At 40.8% G+C, this 20,972-nt stretch overlaps 1 protein-coding gene across 1 annotated transcript; it reads left to right on the forward strand.

The window, feature by feature from the left end:
• Positions 1–1,252: 1,252 nt before the first annotated feature.
• LOC139408968 (protein phosphatase inhibitor 2-like) lies at positions 1,253–20,674 on the forward strand. The gene is made up of 6 exons (XM_071153501.1): positions 1,253–1,847; positions 8,174–8,281; positions 13,995–14,066; positions 14,635–14,726; positions 17,271–17,435; positions 18,406–20,674. The coding sequence occupies exons 1-6, from the start codon at positions 1,711–1,713 to the stop codon at positions 18,417–18,419; spliced, it is 588 nt and encodes a 195-aa protein (XP_071009602.1). The 5' UTR covers positions 1,253–1,710; the 3' UTR covers positions 18,420–20,674.
• The last annotated feature ends 298 nt before the right edge of the window (positions 20,675–20,972 follow it).

Consider the following 20,972-nt stretch of genomic DNA (forward strand, 5'->3'; position numbering starts at 1 on the left):
TAAGGGCAGTCAGGTCTGGGGAGAACCAAGGGCTATATCTGTTCCTGGTTCTAAATTTCTTGAATGGGGCATGTTTATTTAAGATGGTTAGGAAGGCATTTTTTAAAAATATCCAGGCATCCTCTACTGACGGGATGAGGTCAATATCCTTCCAGGATACCCCGGCCAGGTCGATTAGAAAGGCCTGCTCGCTGAAGTGTTTCAGGGAGCGTTTTACAGTGATGAGAGGAGGTCGTTTGACCGCTGACCCATTACGGATGCAGGCAATGAGGCAGTGATCGCTGAGATCTTGGTTGAAGACAGCAGAGGTGTATTTAGAGGGGAAGTTGGTTAGGATGATATCTATGAGGGTGCCCGTGTTTAAGGCTTTGGGGAGGTACCTGGTAGGTTCATTGATAATTTGTGTGAGATTGAGGGCATCAAGTTTAGATTGTAGGATGGCTGGGGTGTTAAGCATGTTCCAGCATGATGAAAATTACAGGCCTCTCTCATCTTTTCAAGTGGGAGAACTTGCACAATTGGTGGCTGACTAAATATTTTTTTTTGCCCCACTGTATATATATATATATATATAATATTTTAGCAAGCAAGTTTCATTATTTTTTTATGTTTATATGTATTGTAGCAACCCGCACAGACAGCTTGTGTGTTATGTGTTAGGCTAGTAGGTGGTTGTGTTGTACTTAGTACCCAGTGTTCGCAGGGTCCGACATGCCAATCAACCTGCTATCTGCCAATCACGGGAATGCCTGGAATGTTCTGATGCCTGGCGTCCTGGCGGTTGGCGGAGTGGCGTAGAGGGGGATTGGGCAGGGGGATGGAGCATTGGAAGTTAAGACAAGGTTTAGCCTTTGTTCTCTCTCTCTTACAAGAGAAGGTCACGATTGGCCAAACAGTTGCCTGTGTAAAGTTGGTTTAATAAACCGTCAATTCGTAAACTCCATCCTCTGTCTGGACAATTGTTCCTTTATGATCTAGTCAGGTCATTACAGTATATATATAGAGAGAGAGAGCGAGAAAGAGAGATTGATTTTAGAATTTGCAAATTGTCTCATAGTGATGAGCCTATAAAACGTAGTGCACGTGACATCCCGACAATTTTGAGAAAAAAACACTTTATATCGGAGTTGTCTATTCATGACATAAGAGGTGAGGAGGTTGACAACCCTAATCAAATATTCAAAAATGTATTACAATAATGAGATGTATCCACCAATCCAAAGAAAGGATAGGCGGGAGCTAGACAGCCCGCGGTGCCGCTTTGTGGACAACGACTCCCATTGTTATGGCTGGGTCGAGACATGTATCTTATCTGAATGTCCATGAACTTTGATACTAGTGTATTTCCATATATTCTCGCGATGATTACAAAATAAGAAGTTTCGGCGACAGATGCTTTTTTTATTTAAAAAATAATTATATATATATATATATATATATATATATATATTTTTTACCGCCAGTGGCCACACACAGACAAAAAAGCGCACCGGCGGAGTCTGGGACATGCCAGTAGTTTCAATAGTTTCAGCTATCACAGCTATAGCGTGTGTTTACAAGTTAACCAGGAGTTTGAAGTGCAGGCGGAGTTGCAGCTTTGTCGGGTTCTGCTTTTTGAATCATAAAAGCAAAGTTTACTAAATAGAGGTGCTGCGCGTACCAGCCAGTTTTGAACATTGACGACCCCGCCAGTGACCTAGCGCATGTGGAATGGCAGCTTCCCGGCTGATAAAAGGTATTCTGAAGAACAAGAACAGCGGGACAGGCATCAAAGTGGGCCCGTCCGAAGAAGTACCAGTAGAGACTTCAGAACAAGCGGCGCTTGGACTTCTGGAGGATGACCCACAGTGAGTATATAGTCAGTTAGCTAGCTTACAGTCTTGACACGGACAGTCAGATTAGGTATCTAAGGTTAGCTAAGTTAGCTATTCCAGTTTGTTAGGCTTGGGTGCTGCCCTGACTGACTAAAAACGGTATAGACTTGTAAACGTCGTCAGCAATGTTCCAGGGGTTGCACATAATTAGCCAGTTAGCTAGTAAGTTGTCATGCTTGCTTTTCTGATTTCTTCGTCTCGTTCTTTCTATGGCTGTTACAACGTTAGTTGGCTAACGTTACCGTGCCAGTTAATATTTGCTAACCAATTTACTAGTTATTTTGCCCAATACGTTAGATAGTTAGCAACAAGCCCAATGTCTGCTTATCAGCTGAGAAAATGCTAAAGTATCTAAAATCTTATCCGGCTTCTGACCTGTAAACAAGTGTAAATGTGTCTGTCATCAGGCAACTTGTTAAAGGTTGGTGAATGGGCTGGTTGACCTGCAGTTGGCATTTGGCACAGCCATTTTTACCAGCAAAAAAACTACGTCCCTATTTAGAATAGGGGAGTTGAATGAATAGGCTGCTGCAGGAGCTCTTTCTAGAGCGCCCGGTTATTAAACTGTTTTTAAAGCTAATTTTCACATGGCTTATGTCCAGGGTGGAATATTCCATATTTTTTAAATCACAGGTCAGCAGGATTCTTTTAAAGTTGAATAGATGGGTTAGCTGACAGTCACAAACGATGCGCACGCTTCAATGGTGCAGAAGCCCATGTGTTGTTGTGTTTCTTGATGGCCAGATAGCTAGCAAAAATGACAAGAAGCTGCCATGTGGGGAATTGTAGGTGATTTGGCTCAGCTAGTTTAAAAAAAAATCTTGTTCTTGATTTTTTAAAACATTTTAAAAAATCTCTAACTAACAACTGTAACTATGTATTTGAGACAAGTGCTCATTGTGCAAATGTATTTGTTTTCAATAAACATTGTAGATTAAGTATAGTATACATGTCAACAATCTAAGCCAACCCTGTCTGTTTTGCCCCATAGTTGAGCATGGGTTGGTTTTGTTGTTAAACAACCAACCCGTCTATACACACTCAAAACTCTGACGACTTGGTTTGTGTTTACTATTTGGGCATGACATTTAGAGTATGTTCAATGGGGGTCATTGAATTACATCGTTTTTTTGGTTAGAATATGGTCATATTAATGGTTGGTGGCAGTGGCTAACCATAGGATGAATTACAGTCACTCCTTGTTCATAACATGTAAATATGTAATTTATTTGGGTGAACTATCCCTATAAATTAAGACTGTAGAAAATTCTGCCTAGATGGTGGTTCTTCAAGAGTTTTGGCCACCAACCCCTGATCTGTTTTTCTCAACTACTGGTGGTTTGAATATGTTAATGTGGCAAATTACCCCACATTCAAGAATAATCAAATTAATATCAATCTATAGGTGGTTGAGGCTGATTTGCAAAACGTGGCTATCATCTTACATAGACAAGGCATTTATGCGTAGCAGCTTGTGCACAATGCTAAAATGACATAACAGGATATTTGAGGTAAGATGCATTAGTCAATATTTGTTTTTTGCCCATTGTAGGAGATAGGCCTAGTCATTAGAACAATTCCCATCAGCTATTGTGAAAGACCTGATTTTAAAATAGTCTCCTGAAGACAAGATGACAGTCTAAATCTGACCCACCCTACACCCAAACAAAATTATTTGTCAATGTGTTATCCCCCCACTAGTATCAGTTACATATTTGTGTTCACAATCGGTTTCGGCAAAATGTTCATAATAGTTATCAGGTCACACTACGAAAATTCATTCTGAATGCTGTTTTTTTGTTGTTACAGCCTAATGAACCTTGTGCTAAATTGACAATGACTAAAATTAGATGATATTTGATAGAGCGTTCTTACTGAGTAGTGGATGGCAGCTGCAGGCTCGTAAGCATTCATTCAAACAGCACTTTCCTGCATTTGCCAGCAGCTCTTCGCTGTGCTTCAAGCATTGCACTGTTTGACTTCAAGCCTATCAACTCCTGAGATTAGGCTGGCAATACTATAGTGCCTATAAGAACATCCAATAGTTAAAGGTATATGAAATACACATGGCATAGAGAGCGAGAGTCCTATAATTCCTATAATAACTACAATCTAAAATGTCTTACCTGGGAATATTGAAGACTCATGTTAAAAGGAACCACCAGCTTTCATATGTTCTGAGCAAGGAACTTAAACGTTAGCTTTTTTACATGGCAAATATTGCACTTTTACTTTATCCTCCAACACTTTGTTTTTGCATTATTTAAACCAAATTTAACAGGTTTCATTATTTATTTGAGACTACATTTATTTTATTGATGTATTATATTAAGTTAAAATAAGTGTTCATTCAGTATTGTTGTAATTGTCATTATTATTGTTTTTATATAAAAACAATCAGCCGATTAATCGGTATCTGCTTTTTTTGGTCCTCCAGTAATCGGTATCTGCGTTGAAAAATCATTTTAGTGAAATTCACTTTAGTGAATTACACTTACTGCATTGGCGACCAGCTTCAATGAAAATGCAACACTTAAATGTAGCTGGCTGTCTTCTATGAGTTGTCCTCAAAGAGTGATAAAGTAATTTTTGCCAGATTCCGTGTGGTTTTTGAGCTGTGCTAGTTGTATTTTTTTATTAGTTGTCACATTGCTGGAATTCCCCAATGGGCTCGGAATTGACCAGGTAGAATGTGCAGCTTGCACAAGTGCAACGGGTAAAACATGTAAATCGCACAGCCAAGTTAAAGGGTTGCAAAATGTGACTAAATGGTCGCGGTCTGGAACCCTGCTTATGATAGATAGTTAAATGAAATATCAAAATAAAGTTGCACATCATGTATAAACTCCCATCAATTGAATGGGTATATACCTATGTTTCGGCATCACTGTGCCTTTCTCAGGGTAATGTCATGATTACTTGAACCAGGTTATGAAGACAAACAGTGCAATTAGTGCAACCAATGACAATAGTGAGGTGTGTCATAATGATTAAGTTAATTAAAATGAATTTGTGAAACTTAAACTTGTTTTTTTATGGCATATAAAATATATTAGGTTGTTATCATATAGAAACATCATTTAATATTGTACATCATATTATCATCAACATACATTGTTTAATTCAATTTCACAATTGTTTTGTATTTCATATTTGTTACATGTAAATGTTTGAGAAAATGGCCCTTGAATGTTTTGGTACCTACTGGAGAGCTCTTCTTTGTCTACACCCGTTCAGCATCGTTCACACCCTCCTAAGCTTTAGCCCCACCCATCTCTTTAAGGCTTTACATGTCAGGCTATGTACTAAACAACCAAAGATTCCAAGACTAAAGGCTGGTTTATACTACGGTTGTGTTCGTACATTTTTCATCTGGAATGCCAGAGTGTGCTCTGGGCGTTTGTAAAATCAGAGCGTTGTCAGATTGTCTGTTTGTAAATTCAGAGCGTTTCGCTCTCGAAGTGCACACTGGATGCTCTGGCTGAAACGTAGGGTTGATCCGAGCGCTCTGACCTAACAACAGTCAAGCACCTAAGCTAACATTGGCTAGCTTGATAGCTACATCCAGACACAAATGAGAGAACAGCTCACGCTGACCATTTTACTCGCCCTAGCAGAGCTGGTTAGGCTGTTTTTATGTTATCCAGAGTGTTGGTGACTGCAACTGTGCTGCTGGCAATAATTTTGAATTACCCTTTTTTTTGGCAACGTTTACTGACACTGGCCAACACTGGGTGTTGAGCATTTGTAAATTCGTTAGTTATTCTGCGCTCCGGCACACTCGGACGAGAGGGCTCTGAAATCGGAGTAGCTAGCCAGAGCGAATTTACCAGCTACGTCTATTTACGTCTAGCAAAATAATTAATCACAACTCATATTGTTAATACCTTGCATGAATCTGCAGGTAGCTAACCAACCAGGTTCAATGTTAGCTAGCTAATATTAGGCTATAACTAGCAATGCAAATAGCGCTGAGATACGAATAATATTACTACACAGATCATACACCTAATGTTAGCTAGTCACCCAGCTAACGTTAGCTAGCTAACGGTACACTAACTGACGTTTAGAAACATGTAATATCTGAAAATGTAGCTAGCTAGACTCTCTTACCTGTTTTACATGGATGGATGCTTCTCCCTCTGTCACAGATTTCATGGTTGCCCTTAGTTTGAAGATATAATCTGGATAAAAGTGTTTTATACAACACCAGTGTTCTCTTTTCGACTGCACATTTTCGTCTGCATATTTGCAATCAAACGGCAGAATTATCATACTCATACTCTAATTCCACTGATTTCAAAACTCGGTCCTCCTGAAAGTGGAGAGCAACACTTATGCAGTTCTACTATGTGATATCTTTCAAAAAAGCAGCCTTAGAGAGGATTACCTAAACATACTGACCAGCTCCTATTATAGACCGACGTGTGCTACATGGCAGATGAATCCGAACTCATCTCTCGGCATATCCAGCCCACTCATTATCTCAGCCAATCATGGTTAGCGAGAAGGTTGCTGACTTTTTCCATGGCTAAACCAACTAGGCTCGTTATTTAACAATTTTATTCATATTTACAGACGGCATACAAGTTTGTTCTTAAGGCACATGTTCACATTTTCCAGAAGGCATTTCTGCCCAAAAATGCATTTAGATACAAATTTAAAAAAAGTTTACGTTCAAATGGTGCTCCTGTGAAGCAATGACGCACGACATATGCCTGTTTTCCTGAAACGAGTCACATGTTCAGTTTCCCCCAAAAAGTTTGCCCATGTCATGAAACATCCATAACATCTGTCCATTTTAAGCTTTATTTCTCCAACATGCCCATATGTAGAAGTCCCCTTTTTGGGGTATACACTCCCCCCAAGTGGTACAATACACATCAAACGTTTTGTTTCTATTTTGTATGTCAAAGTTGTGATTTTGAGTGCAAATGTAACACCCATACTGCTGTAATCACCCAGATATAGATCTGATAAGTCTGACAATCTATTGTGTAGTGAAAGTGTTTTTCCTGTCATGCATCCCATGGGATATAGGCCTACATATTATGAAACATTGCTTAGCCTAGTGGTTAGAGTGTTGGACTAGTAACCGAAAGGTTGCTGGATTGAATCAACGAGCTGACAAGGTAAAAATCTGTCGCTCTGCCCCTGAGCAAGGCAGTTAACCCACTGTTCCCCGGGCGCCAAAGACATGAATGTTGATTTATAGCAGGCCCCAGCACCTCTCTGATTCAGAGGGGTTGGGTTAAATGCGGAAGACACATTTCAGTTGAATGCGTTGTTGTACAACTAACTAGGTATCCCCTTTTAGAGTCCGGCTTGCTGAGGTACAATAGCCTAACTGAGCAGTATGCATATGTGCCATATCCAATGATTTGACATGTTAGTCTGAGACACAGCAGGACAGGGCATGTCCCCAGTGCCATCGACACAGTCAAACTGCCTGCTGTGCGCCTGACTTATTGAGAACCTGTGTGCGCATGTGGGAGAGGTGTCTGTGTGAGTTAGCAGCTAGGGGAAGCTCTACAGGATTACTGCAGCAGGTAGTAGATTTATTGCCCTCTCCCCCCTGCCTTTCTCGCTCATGATGGAAGGCCTCTCCCTCCATTAACACGCCCGCAAGGCTGCTTTATGACAGAAGAGGGGAGCGCCAGCAGAGACAATTTAACGGCTGTATTTGGCACAGTCTCTGAGTCCAGACTGTGATGATAAAGAGGACTCCAACCAGAATCCCAGAGAGCCTACAATTTGTACCTCGGAAAGTACATTCGAGGAAGAAGTTACCTTTAACCACAGATCTAGGGTCAGAATACACTACCCTTAGTTGCTTAGTCCTAACCTTAACCATTAAGGGAATTAAATGTCTGACCCTGTATGTTCGGGTAGTGCCAACTTCTACCTTCTCCTAGGGCCACAACTTCTTCTTGTTCTTTCCCCAAAAATGTACCTTGAGTTCAGTGTCAGAATAGACTAGTCTCCTGACCTCATTCACACCTGAAGGAAAAGCACTTCCTCCACACACCCACTCATTCAGTCACCCTCAGCATTATCCTGAAGGTGATGTGAACCACCTCTGTACAAGGCCATCGTAAATTTCCGAACAATTACTAATTCAATTGCAGGGAATGAGACCGTTATTATTTAATTGCCATGTTTGTTTCCAAAATACACAACGGGAGTGAGAACTGGGGCACAGTGGAGTCCTATATTAAATGTGACAGGTCTCTAGTGTAATATCTTTGGTTGGTTTTAAATGCCACCCTGAGCTCTCCTCTCTGGTCCCATTCTTTCAGGAAGAAGTCACAGAAATGGGATGAGATGAACATACTGGCAACGTACCACCCGGCAGACAAGGACTACGGGATGATGAAGATCGATGAGCCTAGCACACCCTACAACAGGTGAGTTGCTCCATTCATTCTCATGAACAGGTAAGGACATAGTTACCCAGAGACTGCAAAAATTGCTTCCCAGTATTGGGAACAGATAGAACTGTGCCGAAAAGTGTTTTGGATTCATGTTAGAGGGTAAATCCATTTCAAATCAAATGTATTTATATAGCCCTTCGTACATCAGCTGATATCTCAAAGTGCTGTACAGAAACCCAGCCTAAAACCCCAAACAGCAAGCAATGCAGGTGTAGAAGCACGGTGGTTAGGAAAAACTCCCTAGAAAGGTCAAAACCTAGGAAGAAACCTAGAGAGGAACCAGGCTATGTGGGGTGGCCAGTCCTCTTCTGGCTGTGCCGGGTGGAGATTATAACAGAACATGGCCAAGATGTTCAAATGTTCATAAATGACCAGCATGGTCGAATAATAATAATAATAATAATAATAAGGCAGAACAGTTGAAACTGGAGCAGCAGCACGGCCAGGTGGACTGGGGACAGCAAGGAGTCATCATGTCAGGTAGTCCTGGGTCATGGTCCTAGGGCTCAGGTCCTCTGAGAGAGAGAGAGAAAGAAAGAGAGAAGGAGAGAATTAGAGAACGCACACTTAGATTCACACAGGACACCGAATAGGACAGGAGAAGTACTCCAGATATAACAAACTGACCTTAGCCCCCCTACACATAAACTACTGCAGCATAAATACTGGAGGCTGAGACAGGAGGGGTCAGGAGACACTGTGGCCCCATCCGAGGACACCCCCGGACAGGGCCAAACAGGAAGGATATAACCCCACCCACTTTGCCAAAGCACAGCCCCCACACCACTAGAGGGATATCTTCAACCACCAACTTACCATCCTGAGACGAGGCTGAATTTGAATTCAATCACTTTTTGACAGCACCCCTTTGAATGAAACCTTCCATAAATATTTGCCCATTGTAGAAGTACTCAATGTTACTTTTTGGACCTGAATGCCAAAACCATTCAAGAGATAAAGGTGTTCACCTGTTTTGCATATACCACCATACCATGAGAAATCTTTGTCCTCATCACTGGAAAAGATAAACAGTTGAGAAAAAGTTTTCTAATAAAACAAATTGACATTTTTTTTAGCTCTACGGCTCAGTGTCCTTAAACCGGGGCAGCTGTTGCTCAAATTGCGATAATGTGACTAGAATGACGTTGTAAACAGCCAATTCCCGGGACATAGACATGTCTTATGTGGGCAGAAAGCTTAAATTATTGTTATTGTCCAATTATTGTCCAATTTACAGTAGCTGTTACAACAAAAAAAGACAGTGCACAACAACAAAACACTTATCATGGCAACTGGTTTAAAATGTAGGAACTGAGTTCGAACAGTTTGACCCCGCTGCTGTCTCTGGATCCTCATATGTTGTAGCTTCGACTCTATTTTACAGCATCTGAGGTTTTAGTGTTGTGCCCACCATCGGTTAAGACACAACATGCTCTTGAATACCGACCGGGAGTATTGGCTAGCGAAAAATACAAGCTGCATAGCACTCAGAATTAAAAAGGTTTTTACCAGTTATTGTTCATCCTGATCGAAAGTTTTTTTTTACATGGACGATACATTGGAGATAATCTAGAACAACACAAAACATCTAAAAAGCCAGGCCTGGTATTTATAGCGGATTTAAAAAAAGGCCTTTGATAAAGTAAGACTGAATTTTATTTATAAATGCCTGGATTATTTTTTCAATTTTGGTGAGTCTCTTTATAAAATGGGTATAAGTAATATATAGCAACCCCAGGTGTAAAATAGTAAATAGAGGCTACTTCTAGTTTTGAATTGTTATAAGGAGTTAAACAAGGGTGTCCGCTGTCACTATATGTATTTGTAACGGCCATTGAAATGCTAGCTTTTAAAATCAGGTCAAATAACAACAGAAGATTAGAAAGCCAAGGCTTAAAAACAAAGGTGTCCATGTTTGCCTGTCTATTTATGGAAAACTTACCTGATTAACTACTTAGTCAAATCTCAGTTTACTCACTCACTTATGGCGCTGCCTATTCCTGGTGATTCGTTTTTTCAAATCATATTAGATACTAAACCAGACATGATAAAGTGTGCTTTTATATATATGTAAAATGAATATGAACTGGGCAGGTTGAGATGATTTAAATATAAAAGCACTAAACGTCTCTCTAAATGCTTCACTTAGACAAGTTTTACTTGAACCCTAAATGGTTCTTAAGTAGATTACCAAGAAAAGCTCATCCAGTGTTTCAAAATGGCCTTTTTGCTTTTTGTGCAGATAAATTAAGCATTTTTCAAAGTGTATCTCTTTTCCAAACGAGCTGGCTACAATTTCAATTTCATCCCCCTGAAAAGAGAATAAATATTACAAAAAATATTATGGATGAACTCAAGTGTGCTGGTTGATAAAATACCTGTATTGATGTGAAAGTGTTTGAAAATAGTATTTTGTTTTTAAAGGGTATTATAAATTGGAATGGTAGAGTTATGTCTTATATAGAATTGTCCGGGAAGGTCTGCTCAATCCAAGATTACAATCAATTGATTACAGCATTACCCCAAAAATAGAGGCAGCAGGTGGCAGTGGGAGGAGGTATAATATAAAGGATCAAAACTGGCAGAGGAATAAAAAATAGGGAAGTATACCAGTTTAATTTGAGGACCAGGATGTTGACAGCTGTGCCATACAGATTGCAAAATAGTTGGTAAGAGATTTTTGATGTACCGATTCCATGGTATGAGTTGATCAAGATTCAAGACTGTGCTTTTCAGCTAAAATTGTTGCATACATTTTGAATATTTGGGCCATACAGTCATCACAGCTCTGCAGGCACACAATCATCACAGCTCTGTTGTGAGGATACAGAATCAATAGACCATTTGTTTTGGTATTGCCCTCAGGTAGCCTGTTTCTGGTCTCAGGTTCTGGAATGGCTGAAAAATGCATAACTTTGATCTAAAATTGACCCTAGAAATAGTATTGTCGGGAGATCCGGAGAGACCCGGTCAGTCAAATACTTTTACTAAGAGTGTTAGTAATTATCTTCAACTCGCAATCTGTGGATTGTATTAGATTAGATTCAAATTGTATGTTATACATCACAACATAGTTTAAAGGTGTATGGTGTGTAGAAAAGTGGGATGGGCTGAGGGGTTGGAATGTGGAATTGGAGACAAGTGGGAGTGGAGTTGCTGGGGGAGGGAAATGACGGTCAAAGATAAAACAAAACAAAAAGTATGTTTGAATGACACTGACACCATTCCCGAACCGGACGCGCACAAATTAATTTTGTCCCCCCACACGAAACGCGATCACGACATGAGGGTTGAAATATCAAAACATATTCTGAACCAATTCTATTAATTTGGGGACAGTTTGAAAACATTAAACATTTATGGCAATTTAGCTAGCTAGCTTGCAGTTGCTAGCTAATTTGTCCTATTTAGCGAGCTAGCTAGCTTGCTGTTGCTAGCTAATTTGTCCTGGGATATAAACATTGAGTTGTTATTTTACCTGAAATGTACAAGGTCCTCTACTCCGACAATTAATCCACATAAAACCGTCAACCGAATCGGGTTTAGTCATCTCTCCTCCTTTCATGCTTCTTTTTCTTCTTTGGACTTTATATGGTGATTTGGTAACTAACGTTCATAATAAGGTGCATTACCATAATTGACTTCTGTTCATCTTTCAATCACCCACTTGGGTATATGTTCCTAAAAACCAATGAGAAGATGGTACGTGGGTTTATGCTTCTAAAAACCAATGATGAGATGGGAGCGGCAGGACTTGCAGCGTGTTCTGCGTCACAAATAGAACCCACTTCTATTTTAGCGCCTGGCAACACAGACACTCGTTGGCGCAATGATTGAATAACATGTATGTGTAAATTTATTTTGCAACGCTCGCTCACAAGGTGCATCTGGTTTGGGCATGGTGTAAGGGGCAATGTTACAGGCTGACTTTTATATTCACATCACCAATCTGAGGTAAAAGGAATGTGTAAAGCCACTTTGTGGTGCAATAACAAATTGTTTTTAATTGTCACACACCAGATAGGTGCAGTGAAATGTGTTGTTTTACAGGGTCAGCCATAGTAGTACGGCACCTCTTGAGCACATTAGGGTTAAGTGCTTTGTTCAGGGGGCATTTTCACCTTGTCTGTCCGGGTATTCAAACCTGCTACCTTTCGGTGACTGGCCCAACTGTCCACATTAGGGAAATTGGCACAATATAAAATTATTTAATATGTCAAAATAATTCAACATTTCAGTTAAGGATGATAGTACTCACAAATTATTGCCACAATGGCATCTATTTTAATAAATTTAACCATTTAGAGAGTTTAAATGTCCAATGCAGCCATTTTCATCTCAATATCTGGGTAACAATTAAGTACCTTTATTGTGATTTGTTTTCAGTTGAAATGGTCAAAAAGAAACAAAAATGGGTTCTTAGCAAAGAGCAATTTTTCAAGCAAGAATTTTGCTGGGAGGGGAAAACTGAAAACTGTTGTTGGCAGAGAGGTTTGGAACTCTTTCTTATTGGTCTTATATCACCAGACAGGCCAAAACGCCACCCCACCAAAACGGACTTAATTGTCAGGCAGTCTTTTCAAACCACTTTTCCACTAAAAGGGCATAATCCTAATTTTAACAATTGCACAGTATTATTCCAACCGCGTAGTGTGGAAATGTATATAAAGTACAGGAAAATCACGTTTTTGACTGCACTGGGCGTTTTAACCCCAGGCTAAGTGCAGTGTGAACATGACTAGTGTGAGTATGAAAAGAGATGACTCTGGATTGATAATTTTTGTACATAATATGTTCACTTTAGATTAGAGACCTCAGTTCCCATGAAGCAGTGTGGCAGTGCAGGTTCAGCGGGTGGAATGAGTTTCTGCCCTTGTAGGGCTCTAAGATTTCCGTGATGTGGAAAACACGGATGGAATCGCAGAATTTGGTAATAAAAATGGAATCAACTGTAAAACGTGGAATATTGCAGAATTTTCCATATTTTGTCTGAAAGATTATGTATATGTATATATGTAGTCGTAATTATTGTAGGAACCTAAACGATTTCATAATTGTAAAATTACAGAGAAGTAGGCCTAAAGAAATAATTCAGTTTTCGATTGGGGTATTTTGAGAGGGGGTCGGTCGTGCGTGGGACCCATACGTCAACTCACAACTTGGCTGTCACTTTGAGAAACATGTCGAAGAGGCTGTCTGAGAGGGCAAAGTCCTCAATTATTATTTATTTTTTTGACCCTAACCCCAAAATTCAGAGCAGAGCAATACCCAAGGGACTATTATGAGTCAGGCGATAAGCTGTTTTGCAAATTCTGTCAACATACTATAGATTTCATTTATAATGAAACACTTGCCTTGATAAAAAATAGTGCAATGTTGTGTTGCTTCATTACAAATGTACTGTTATATCTTATTAAATGGTTGACTTTTTATTAATTCACATTATTAGACACTCTTTCTGATAATAAAATTAGTGTAAATCGGAAATCACAGAATTCAGAAAAATTGAATTTGGGTGAAAATATTAAGGTTTCATAGGGCCCTAGCCCTGTCTGGGTTATGACCCCCCCCTGCAATCTGCCAAGGCCGCTGCATAGGTCACCCCTGTGACACTGTTCTGTCCTTCTCTCCCTCCCCCTCTCACTTTACCTCACTCATTCTCTTTTTCTCTCTCCCTCTTCCTCAGGATGGTGGAGGACGAAGGGGCGCACAGCGACTCAGAGGGCAACGTGCCCAACGTGGACGACCTGGCCACAAAGTAAGTCAACATCACTGACTGGATAGGTCTGGGAGAGAGGAGGATATTCTTCCTCAAAGGTTTGGAAGGTTCTGACACTTATCGAGGGCCACATCAGAATTTCAAATTTAAGCGGAGGGCTGAGAGATTTTCTGGACAATTTGTTTGTCAATAGCAATTTGCCCACCAGAGAAAGGGCAGTTATTTTTAAACTTATAGGTCCATTATAATTTCTACATTTTCTATCTAGTTTTTTTACTCAAACCTCCCCCGGGTCAGATTGAATGCCTATGTTTCCCACCCCTGCTATAAGAGGAGGGAAGTTATGCAGTGATCTGGGCCTACTGATATACTGTATAACAGAATGTACTCTTTGTATATTATCTGGATTTGAACTATTTGAGGTCAAGGGCATTTGATGTCCCGCCGTTAACATGGAGTATAGGCCTAGATGGCATTTCGCTCTAAGGAGCCCTCTGTTGATCTTCGAACCAGTTGAGTTTACAGTAGAGATGTAAACTGAATCACTCACTTTCTATTGCTCCTTCGCTCGGTTCACTTTCTCTCCCCCCCCCCCCCCCCCCCCCAGATTGGCAGCAGCAGAGGGAAAGGAACCGCGCTTCATGAGAGAGGAGGAGAGTAGTGAAGAAGAGGAAGATGAACTAACCCCAGAGGATCAAGGTGGGCTGTCTCCCTCTTCCCCCTCTTTGTCGACCTCCTCTCATCCCCACCATGTCTCTATTCCCATTGGGTGTCTGGCCCTGACATTTCCCTGACCTCTCCATGTGTTGTCATGTCAAGCCCTGTGTGCTCTAATAATGGATTCTCACAGCTCAGCACGGCCAATGGTTCAAACGGAGCTCACTCCCGGAGACTGTTCCAGTTGACTCTGGTCCATTTTGGCTCCAGACCCACACGTCTCCCTCAGCCCTTTCCCACATTTTTATCTCTGCAGTACAGGGAGAAGCAAGAGCCGAAAATATAAATTCTTCCAAAATACTGAAACGTGTGTGGTACGTTGATGTCGATGTCATCACCATGTAGGTTGCTTTACTAGGTGTCCAGACAGACACGTCATAACTTTAATAGAATGTTCAATACCATAGAACATTGCAAATATGGTGCTTTTTTGCACCTGTAATAGCAACCTTGTATACACTACATTACCAAAAGTATGTGGACAACTGCTCATCGAACATCTCATTACAAAATCATGGGCATTAATATGGAGTTGCTCCCCTCTTTGCTGCTATAACAGCCTCCACTCTTCTGGGAAGGCTTTACACTAGATGTTGGAACATTTCTGCAGGGACTTGCTTCCATTCAGCCATGAGCATTAGTGAGGTTGGGCACTGATGTTGGGAGATTAGGCCTGGCTCGCAGTCTGTTCCAATTCATCCCAAAGGTGTTCGATGGGGTTGAGGTCAGGGATCTGTGCAGACTAGTCAAGTTCTTCCACATCGATCTCGACAAACCATTTTTGTATGGACCTCGCTTTGTGCATGGGGGCATTGTCATGCTGAAACAGGAAAGGACCTTCCTCAAACTGTTGCCACAAAGTTGGAAACACAGAATTGTCGAGAATGTCATTGTATGCTGTAGCGTTAACATTTCCCTTCACTGGAACTAAGGGGCCTAGCCTGAACCTTGAAAAACAGCTCCAGAACATTATTCCTCCTTTACCAAACTTTACAGTTGGGACTATGCATTTGGGCAGGTAGTGTTCTTCTGGCATCCGCCAAACCCAGATTCGTCCATCGGACTGCCAGATGGTGAAGCGTGTTTCATAACTACAGAGACCGCGTTTCCACTGCTCCAGAGTCCAATGGCGGCGAGCTTTAACTCTCCAGCCGACGCTTGGCATTGTGCATGGTGATCTTAGGTTTGTGTGTGGCTGCTCAGCCATGGAAACCCATTTCATGAAGCTCCTGAAGAACAGTTCTGACGTTGCTTCCAGAGGCAGTTTTGAACTCAGTAGTGGGTGTTGCAACTGAGGACAGACAGAATTTTTATGCGCTTCAGCACTCGGCAGTTGTTTTGTGAGCTTGTGTGGCCTACCACTTCGCAGCTGAGCTGTTGTTGCTCCAAGACGTTTCCACTTCACAATAACTTCAGGTGACTGGGTCACCTCTAGCAGGGCAGAAATTTGACAAACTGACTTGTTGGGAAGGTGGCATCCTATAAAACCATTCTACTGCCAATGTTTTTGCTATGGATTGCATGGCTGTGTGCTTGATTTTATACATCTGTCAGCAGCGAGTGTGGCTGAAATGGATAAATCCTCTAATTTGAAGGGGTGTCCACATACTTTTGTGTGTATAGGGTATGAGACCTGGTAAAAAGCACTCACCCATACTATTCATTAGAGTTAGATGGGCCATCAACTTATATAAAATGTATTTAATATTAGATCATTTTTTAAAAGATTTGTAAAAGCATGAGTGACCTGAATTTGAAGTAGTTATTCCCTCCAGTGTGAATCTACCAGTATAGTGGTACCCTTGAAGGCTAGCACGCAGGACAGACCCTTTGCTTCAATCCTTTTTCCAGTTGACCAACTCTCAGTAAATATGCACAGCCCCCTATTTTATTTATGCTGCAAGCACCGGAATGGAGTTGGTTTAGAATTCTACCTGAATGGTGTTGCCTTTAGTTTTGATCAGACATAACTTTACTTTAAAATTAGTTGGATAAAATGTGTGCTTGGAACAAACAGGGGAATTGATTGCAGTGACCTTGATGTCTAGTAGTAGTTGCCTGCCTCTTACAGCACTGTGTGCGTCTGCAAGTCCGCTTTGAAAATCTCTGTGTAGTAGTTTGATGCTATATGCCCTTGAATTGGAAAGCAATTATTATTAATATATATTTTTTTAAGTTTTTCATTTCTGAACCATGTCCTTGAAAGTAGATTAGATTCTACTGGAACTGTTCAGCCAGGATCCTCATAAAAATAGTTTGACGTATTCGTCCTTGAAGCACCATTTGAGGATGAGCGTGTTAACTCTCTCCCTTCTCTTTGAACTGAAACCCTCCTTTTAGCTTTTGAACACTCCATCTGAGCCTCCCCTAATGTAGCTCTATCGCTCTATTTCCTCCACACGGAGGAATCGTGATGTTTACACGTCTGAGTTGTGGCTCTCCTAGCCTCCCTCTGCACCACATACGATCTTCTCTCTGTCTTTCTCTAGCTTTCTCTCTCACTCATACTCACTATCTCCCCCTCAGCGAAAAAGAAGCAGTTTCAAATGATTAGGAAGATGCATTACAACGAGGGCCTCAACATCAGGATGGCCAGGCAACTCATAGCTAACGAATTGGCGGAAGAAGTGGACAAGGACGAAGAGATGAGAGACGAAACGGAGGACATCAACGTAGACTCGCCGCAAGACGGTAAGAGAAATGGAAATAACTCAGAAATCCTATAATGGCAGGGCATTTCCCATGGTGACTAATCAGAAAAATAAAATCAGGAGCTCTCACCAGTTAAATCCATTGATGCCGATAAAATGCTTGATTCACCAACGGTTGGTCATCGACACTGGGATTTTTTTTTTTTTTTTGAGCAGCAAGCCGACAGCATGCTAGGTATTGATGGGTATCAACAGCCAATTCGGCACGGGCTGGAAGCTATAGCGAGCCTCAATTGGCCATTCGCCCCATCATATCGCCAAGCATGTGCACAATGGCTGGATCAAATCCCAGAGCTGACAAGTTAAAAATATGTCGTTCTACCCCTGAGCAAGGCAGTTAACCAACTGTTCCCTGGCGCCGAAGACGTGGATGTCAATTAAGGCAGCCCTCTGCACCTCCCTGATTCAGAGGGGTTGGGTTAAATGCGGAAGACACATTTCAGTTGAATGCATTCAGATGCACAACTAACTAGGTATTTCCCTTATATTTAATGTTCAGCTTTCAAGTTTTTACTAGTTGTATGTACAGGATACACTCCAACTAAATGCTTACTTGCAGGTTCCTTCTTGACAATGTGACAATAAGAAATATAAGATAAGAATAAAAACAAAGTAAATGGCTTAAGAAGACATTTAAGCATAAAGTCAAGTTGATACTTGGAGGGTTAGATAAGTGTAAGCTCCACACAGAAGGTTACTGGGCCCTGATTTAGTAGGCCATCCAAATGTCAGAGGTCAAACAGTCCTCAGCAAGGGATTGGTGTGGTAAACTGTGGATAATGTTGAAAGTCTTAAAACTGGACTCAGCAAAGTTGTTGATAGAACAGTCTGAAATGAGAGCTGTTCCCACTCCTATAAGACGTTTCACCTGTTGTTTCTCTGTTAGATTTGATGTCGTATTAATGAACACTTAAGGTGATTTCACTCACATGGCTCTCTTTGGATTACAGCTCTGGATTCCTAGAGGAGGACGTGCCACCTCTCCTGTCCCCAGCCTGTCTCGGCTTCTGACACATTTAAGAGACACTTAGCCACACAGTGCCGGGCCATAGAGCAGACGGACACCGCTTCACAATCTTCCCTCAAACAACCCCTGTTCATGCGTGTGTATATTTCCCAGTAACACTGAAATGCAAAGCATTTTGACCCTGCTGGTTGCTTCTCTTCATTGCCAAGAGTCCCTCACAAAAAGTTGTCATTGCCTCAAAGGAACCAGACCTCAAGGAACTGAGACCTAAAGACTGTTATTATCAGTGAGGACTCCTGCCTTGCTCGCTCGCTCGCTCTCTGTCCATCTCTTTGTCCCGGCTCCTCCTGAGCACCTGGTCGAATGCTGTCAGAAAGAACAGCAGCACCCATTGGATTTCTCATTGAATGAAAGTGGTGGAATTTTTTGCTGACGATGGTAGGGAGGTAGGAGGATTTTGGTCTCTTGATTTTTGTCTTGTTCCTTCTGTCCCCATACCTGTTTTTGTTTTAATTTTTAATTTGTTTTAACTACCACCAGAACCTTCATTGGAGAAATCTGAAACCTTTTTTTCGCAATTTCCTCCTCCGTTCCAATCTTGGATTTGGTGTTATCTGGAATGGATATAGGAACGGCAGACTGCATTTTTAACCAGCCCACAGGGCATCTCGATATCTAAGGTGACCAGCATTCGACTCAGTCCTACACATATTTACGCCCACTATAGGATTTGGTACAGACGCATGTGCACTGACTAATAGGAATAGATATGTTTCCAAAACGTACCATTATCTTAATATGGTGGCTAATGTACTGACATTGACAGCTAAACCTATGTATTCTCATGCAATAAAATGATATTCATTTATTATGTATTGCCTTGTGATGACAGAAATGAGGTCATTTCACACAGGACTACTGCATGTCAAAATTGATATGCAGATGGTCAGGTTTGCCATTATACTTATGGAACCCAGCTGTATTAAGCATGGCTACTAAAGCCTTGTGGCCATCAGCACTAATGCGACATTTGCTCACTAAGCTAATGAGGGATAGCATTGGGGAAATGAACCCCAGAGAAGGTTTGTACTACTGATAAGCAGCGGTGTATTTGCTAGGAACCAAACAGCTAAAATGGCAAGGGATTAATCTGCACTTGTCCAATAACAAAAGATTTTTGCTACGGTGTCCACTAAGGAATACACCCCAGGATTGTGTCCAATACAATATCAATAGGACTGGGGGTGTGTAGGTTGAACGGCAGGTTTTCTGGGATATGTACTGTAGTTGATATGATGCTCACTGACATTTTGTATTAACTGTATGGTATTGTAGCATGTCCTTGATTAGGAACAATTATCCCCATTTTCGTTTTTGCGACCTGCTACCTTGCTGATAAAATGAGTGATATCTGGACAACCAAGACAGTTAGCTATTGTGTATGATGGATTTTGAATCATAGCACCTTGATCTACATGTGAACTTTTGAGAACCACAGTCCTCCCATGATGACTAAGTTTCTCTTTTCTTTTTATAGGCACATAAGAAAAAATATATTGTTTTATCAGGACATGTAGAGATGGTTTCATCTTTTCTTCTCAGAACTAGACTTGAGCCCTTTCGTTTCACCTGTCTAAATGGCCATAAGAGTCTATCCATTGGATTCTGTCCTTACAATCTCAAAAGCTCACTACTGGATCCTTTTGGAAAATACAACACCCACAGGAAATACTGACTGATACACTGCATGACTGTTCCCACTTTGTTTTTTAGATATTTTTTATCATGTTAAGGAAAGATTTATTGACAAAAACCAACAAGTTAATTTGAGTAATTATCTTAACTTATGACTAGCTTTTTGTAAAAAAACAACTTGTATGATACTAACTATTGGTCGATATTACAAGGCATATGTGCCTATATAATGTATTTATGTACATGTCTAAGTGAATAGGCTACGCTCAATTTTACCTGTGCAGTTCAACAGCTTGGATTCCCCTGCCTATTTGTTGTTTAGCTTAATTTTTACCATGTTTTCTTGACACATTTCAGTTGAATGCATTCAGTTGAACTGACTAGGTATTCCAGCCGCTTTCCCTTTCTTTACTAGGGACAGTGGACTAAGATTTTGTCTCACATGATCATTTATCTGTCCCCAAATAATGGGGACTTGTTTTTTTTTTAGCTCTTAAATGTGCATGTTCTTAATTATAAGTGTTTTATTTTTGTCTCACATTAAAATGTTTTATGGACCCATTTGTTTTTGTTTTTTGTCTTGTTTAATGTGGAACTTTGGCCCTTTGTTTATTATTTACTCTGTTTTTGAACCAGGTACCTTTTGCAGAAATGCCCAGTACTTCTGTGTGGCCACTAGATAGCAGTAGTCTACAATAAATCTAACTTTCATGTTGACTGTAATAATATAAGGGGAACTGCTGAGTGTAAAGGTTTCTAGTTCTCTGGCTTCATATTCTCTAGTTGTGTCATTTGCATAATAATATATTGGCAGATACAGCAATTAAGGGTAGAATACATATATTTAATTGAAAG

Source organism: Oncorhynchus clarkii, chromosome 5, assembly GCF_045791955.1.
Source record: "Oncorhynchus clarkii lewisi isolate Uvic-CL-2024 chromosome 5, UVic_Ocla_1.0, whole genome shotgun sequence".
NCBI lineage: Eukaryota > Metazoa > Chordata > Actinopteri > Salmoniformes > Salmonidae > Oncorhynchus > Oncorhynchus clarkii.

Excerpts from the sequence above, each read along its gene's own strand:
- LOC139408968 (XM_071153501.1), top strand. The coding sequence starts at position 1,711 with ATGGCAGCTTCCCGGCTGATAAAAGGTATTCTGAAGAACAAGAACAGC. Across the intron at positions 1,848-8,173 it reads CTTCTGGAGGATGACCCACA|GAAGAAGTCACAGAAATGGG; the intron begins GTGAGTATATAG and ends CCATTCTTTCAG. Across the intron at positions 8,282-13,994 it reads CCTAGCACACCCTACAACAG|GATGGTGGAGGACGAAGGGG; the intron begins GTGAGTTGCTCC and ends CCTCTTCCTCAG.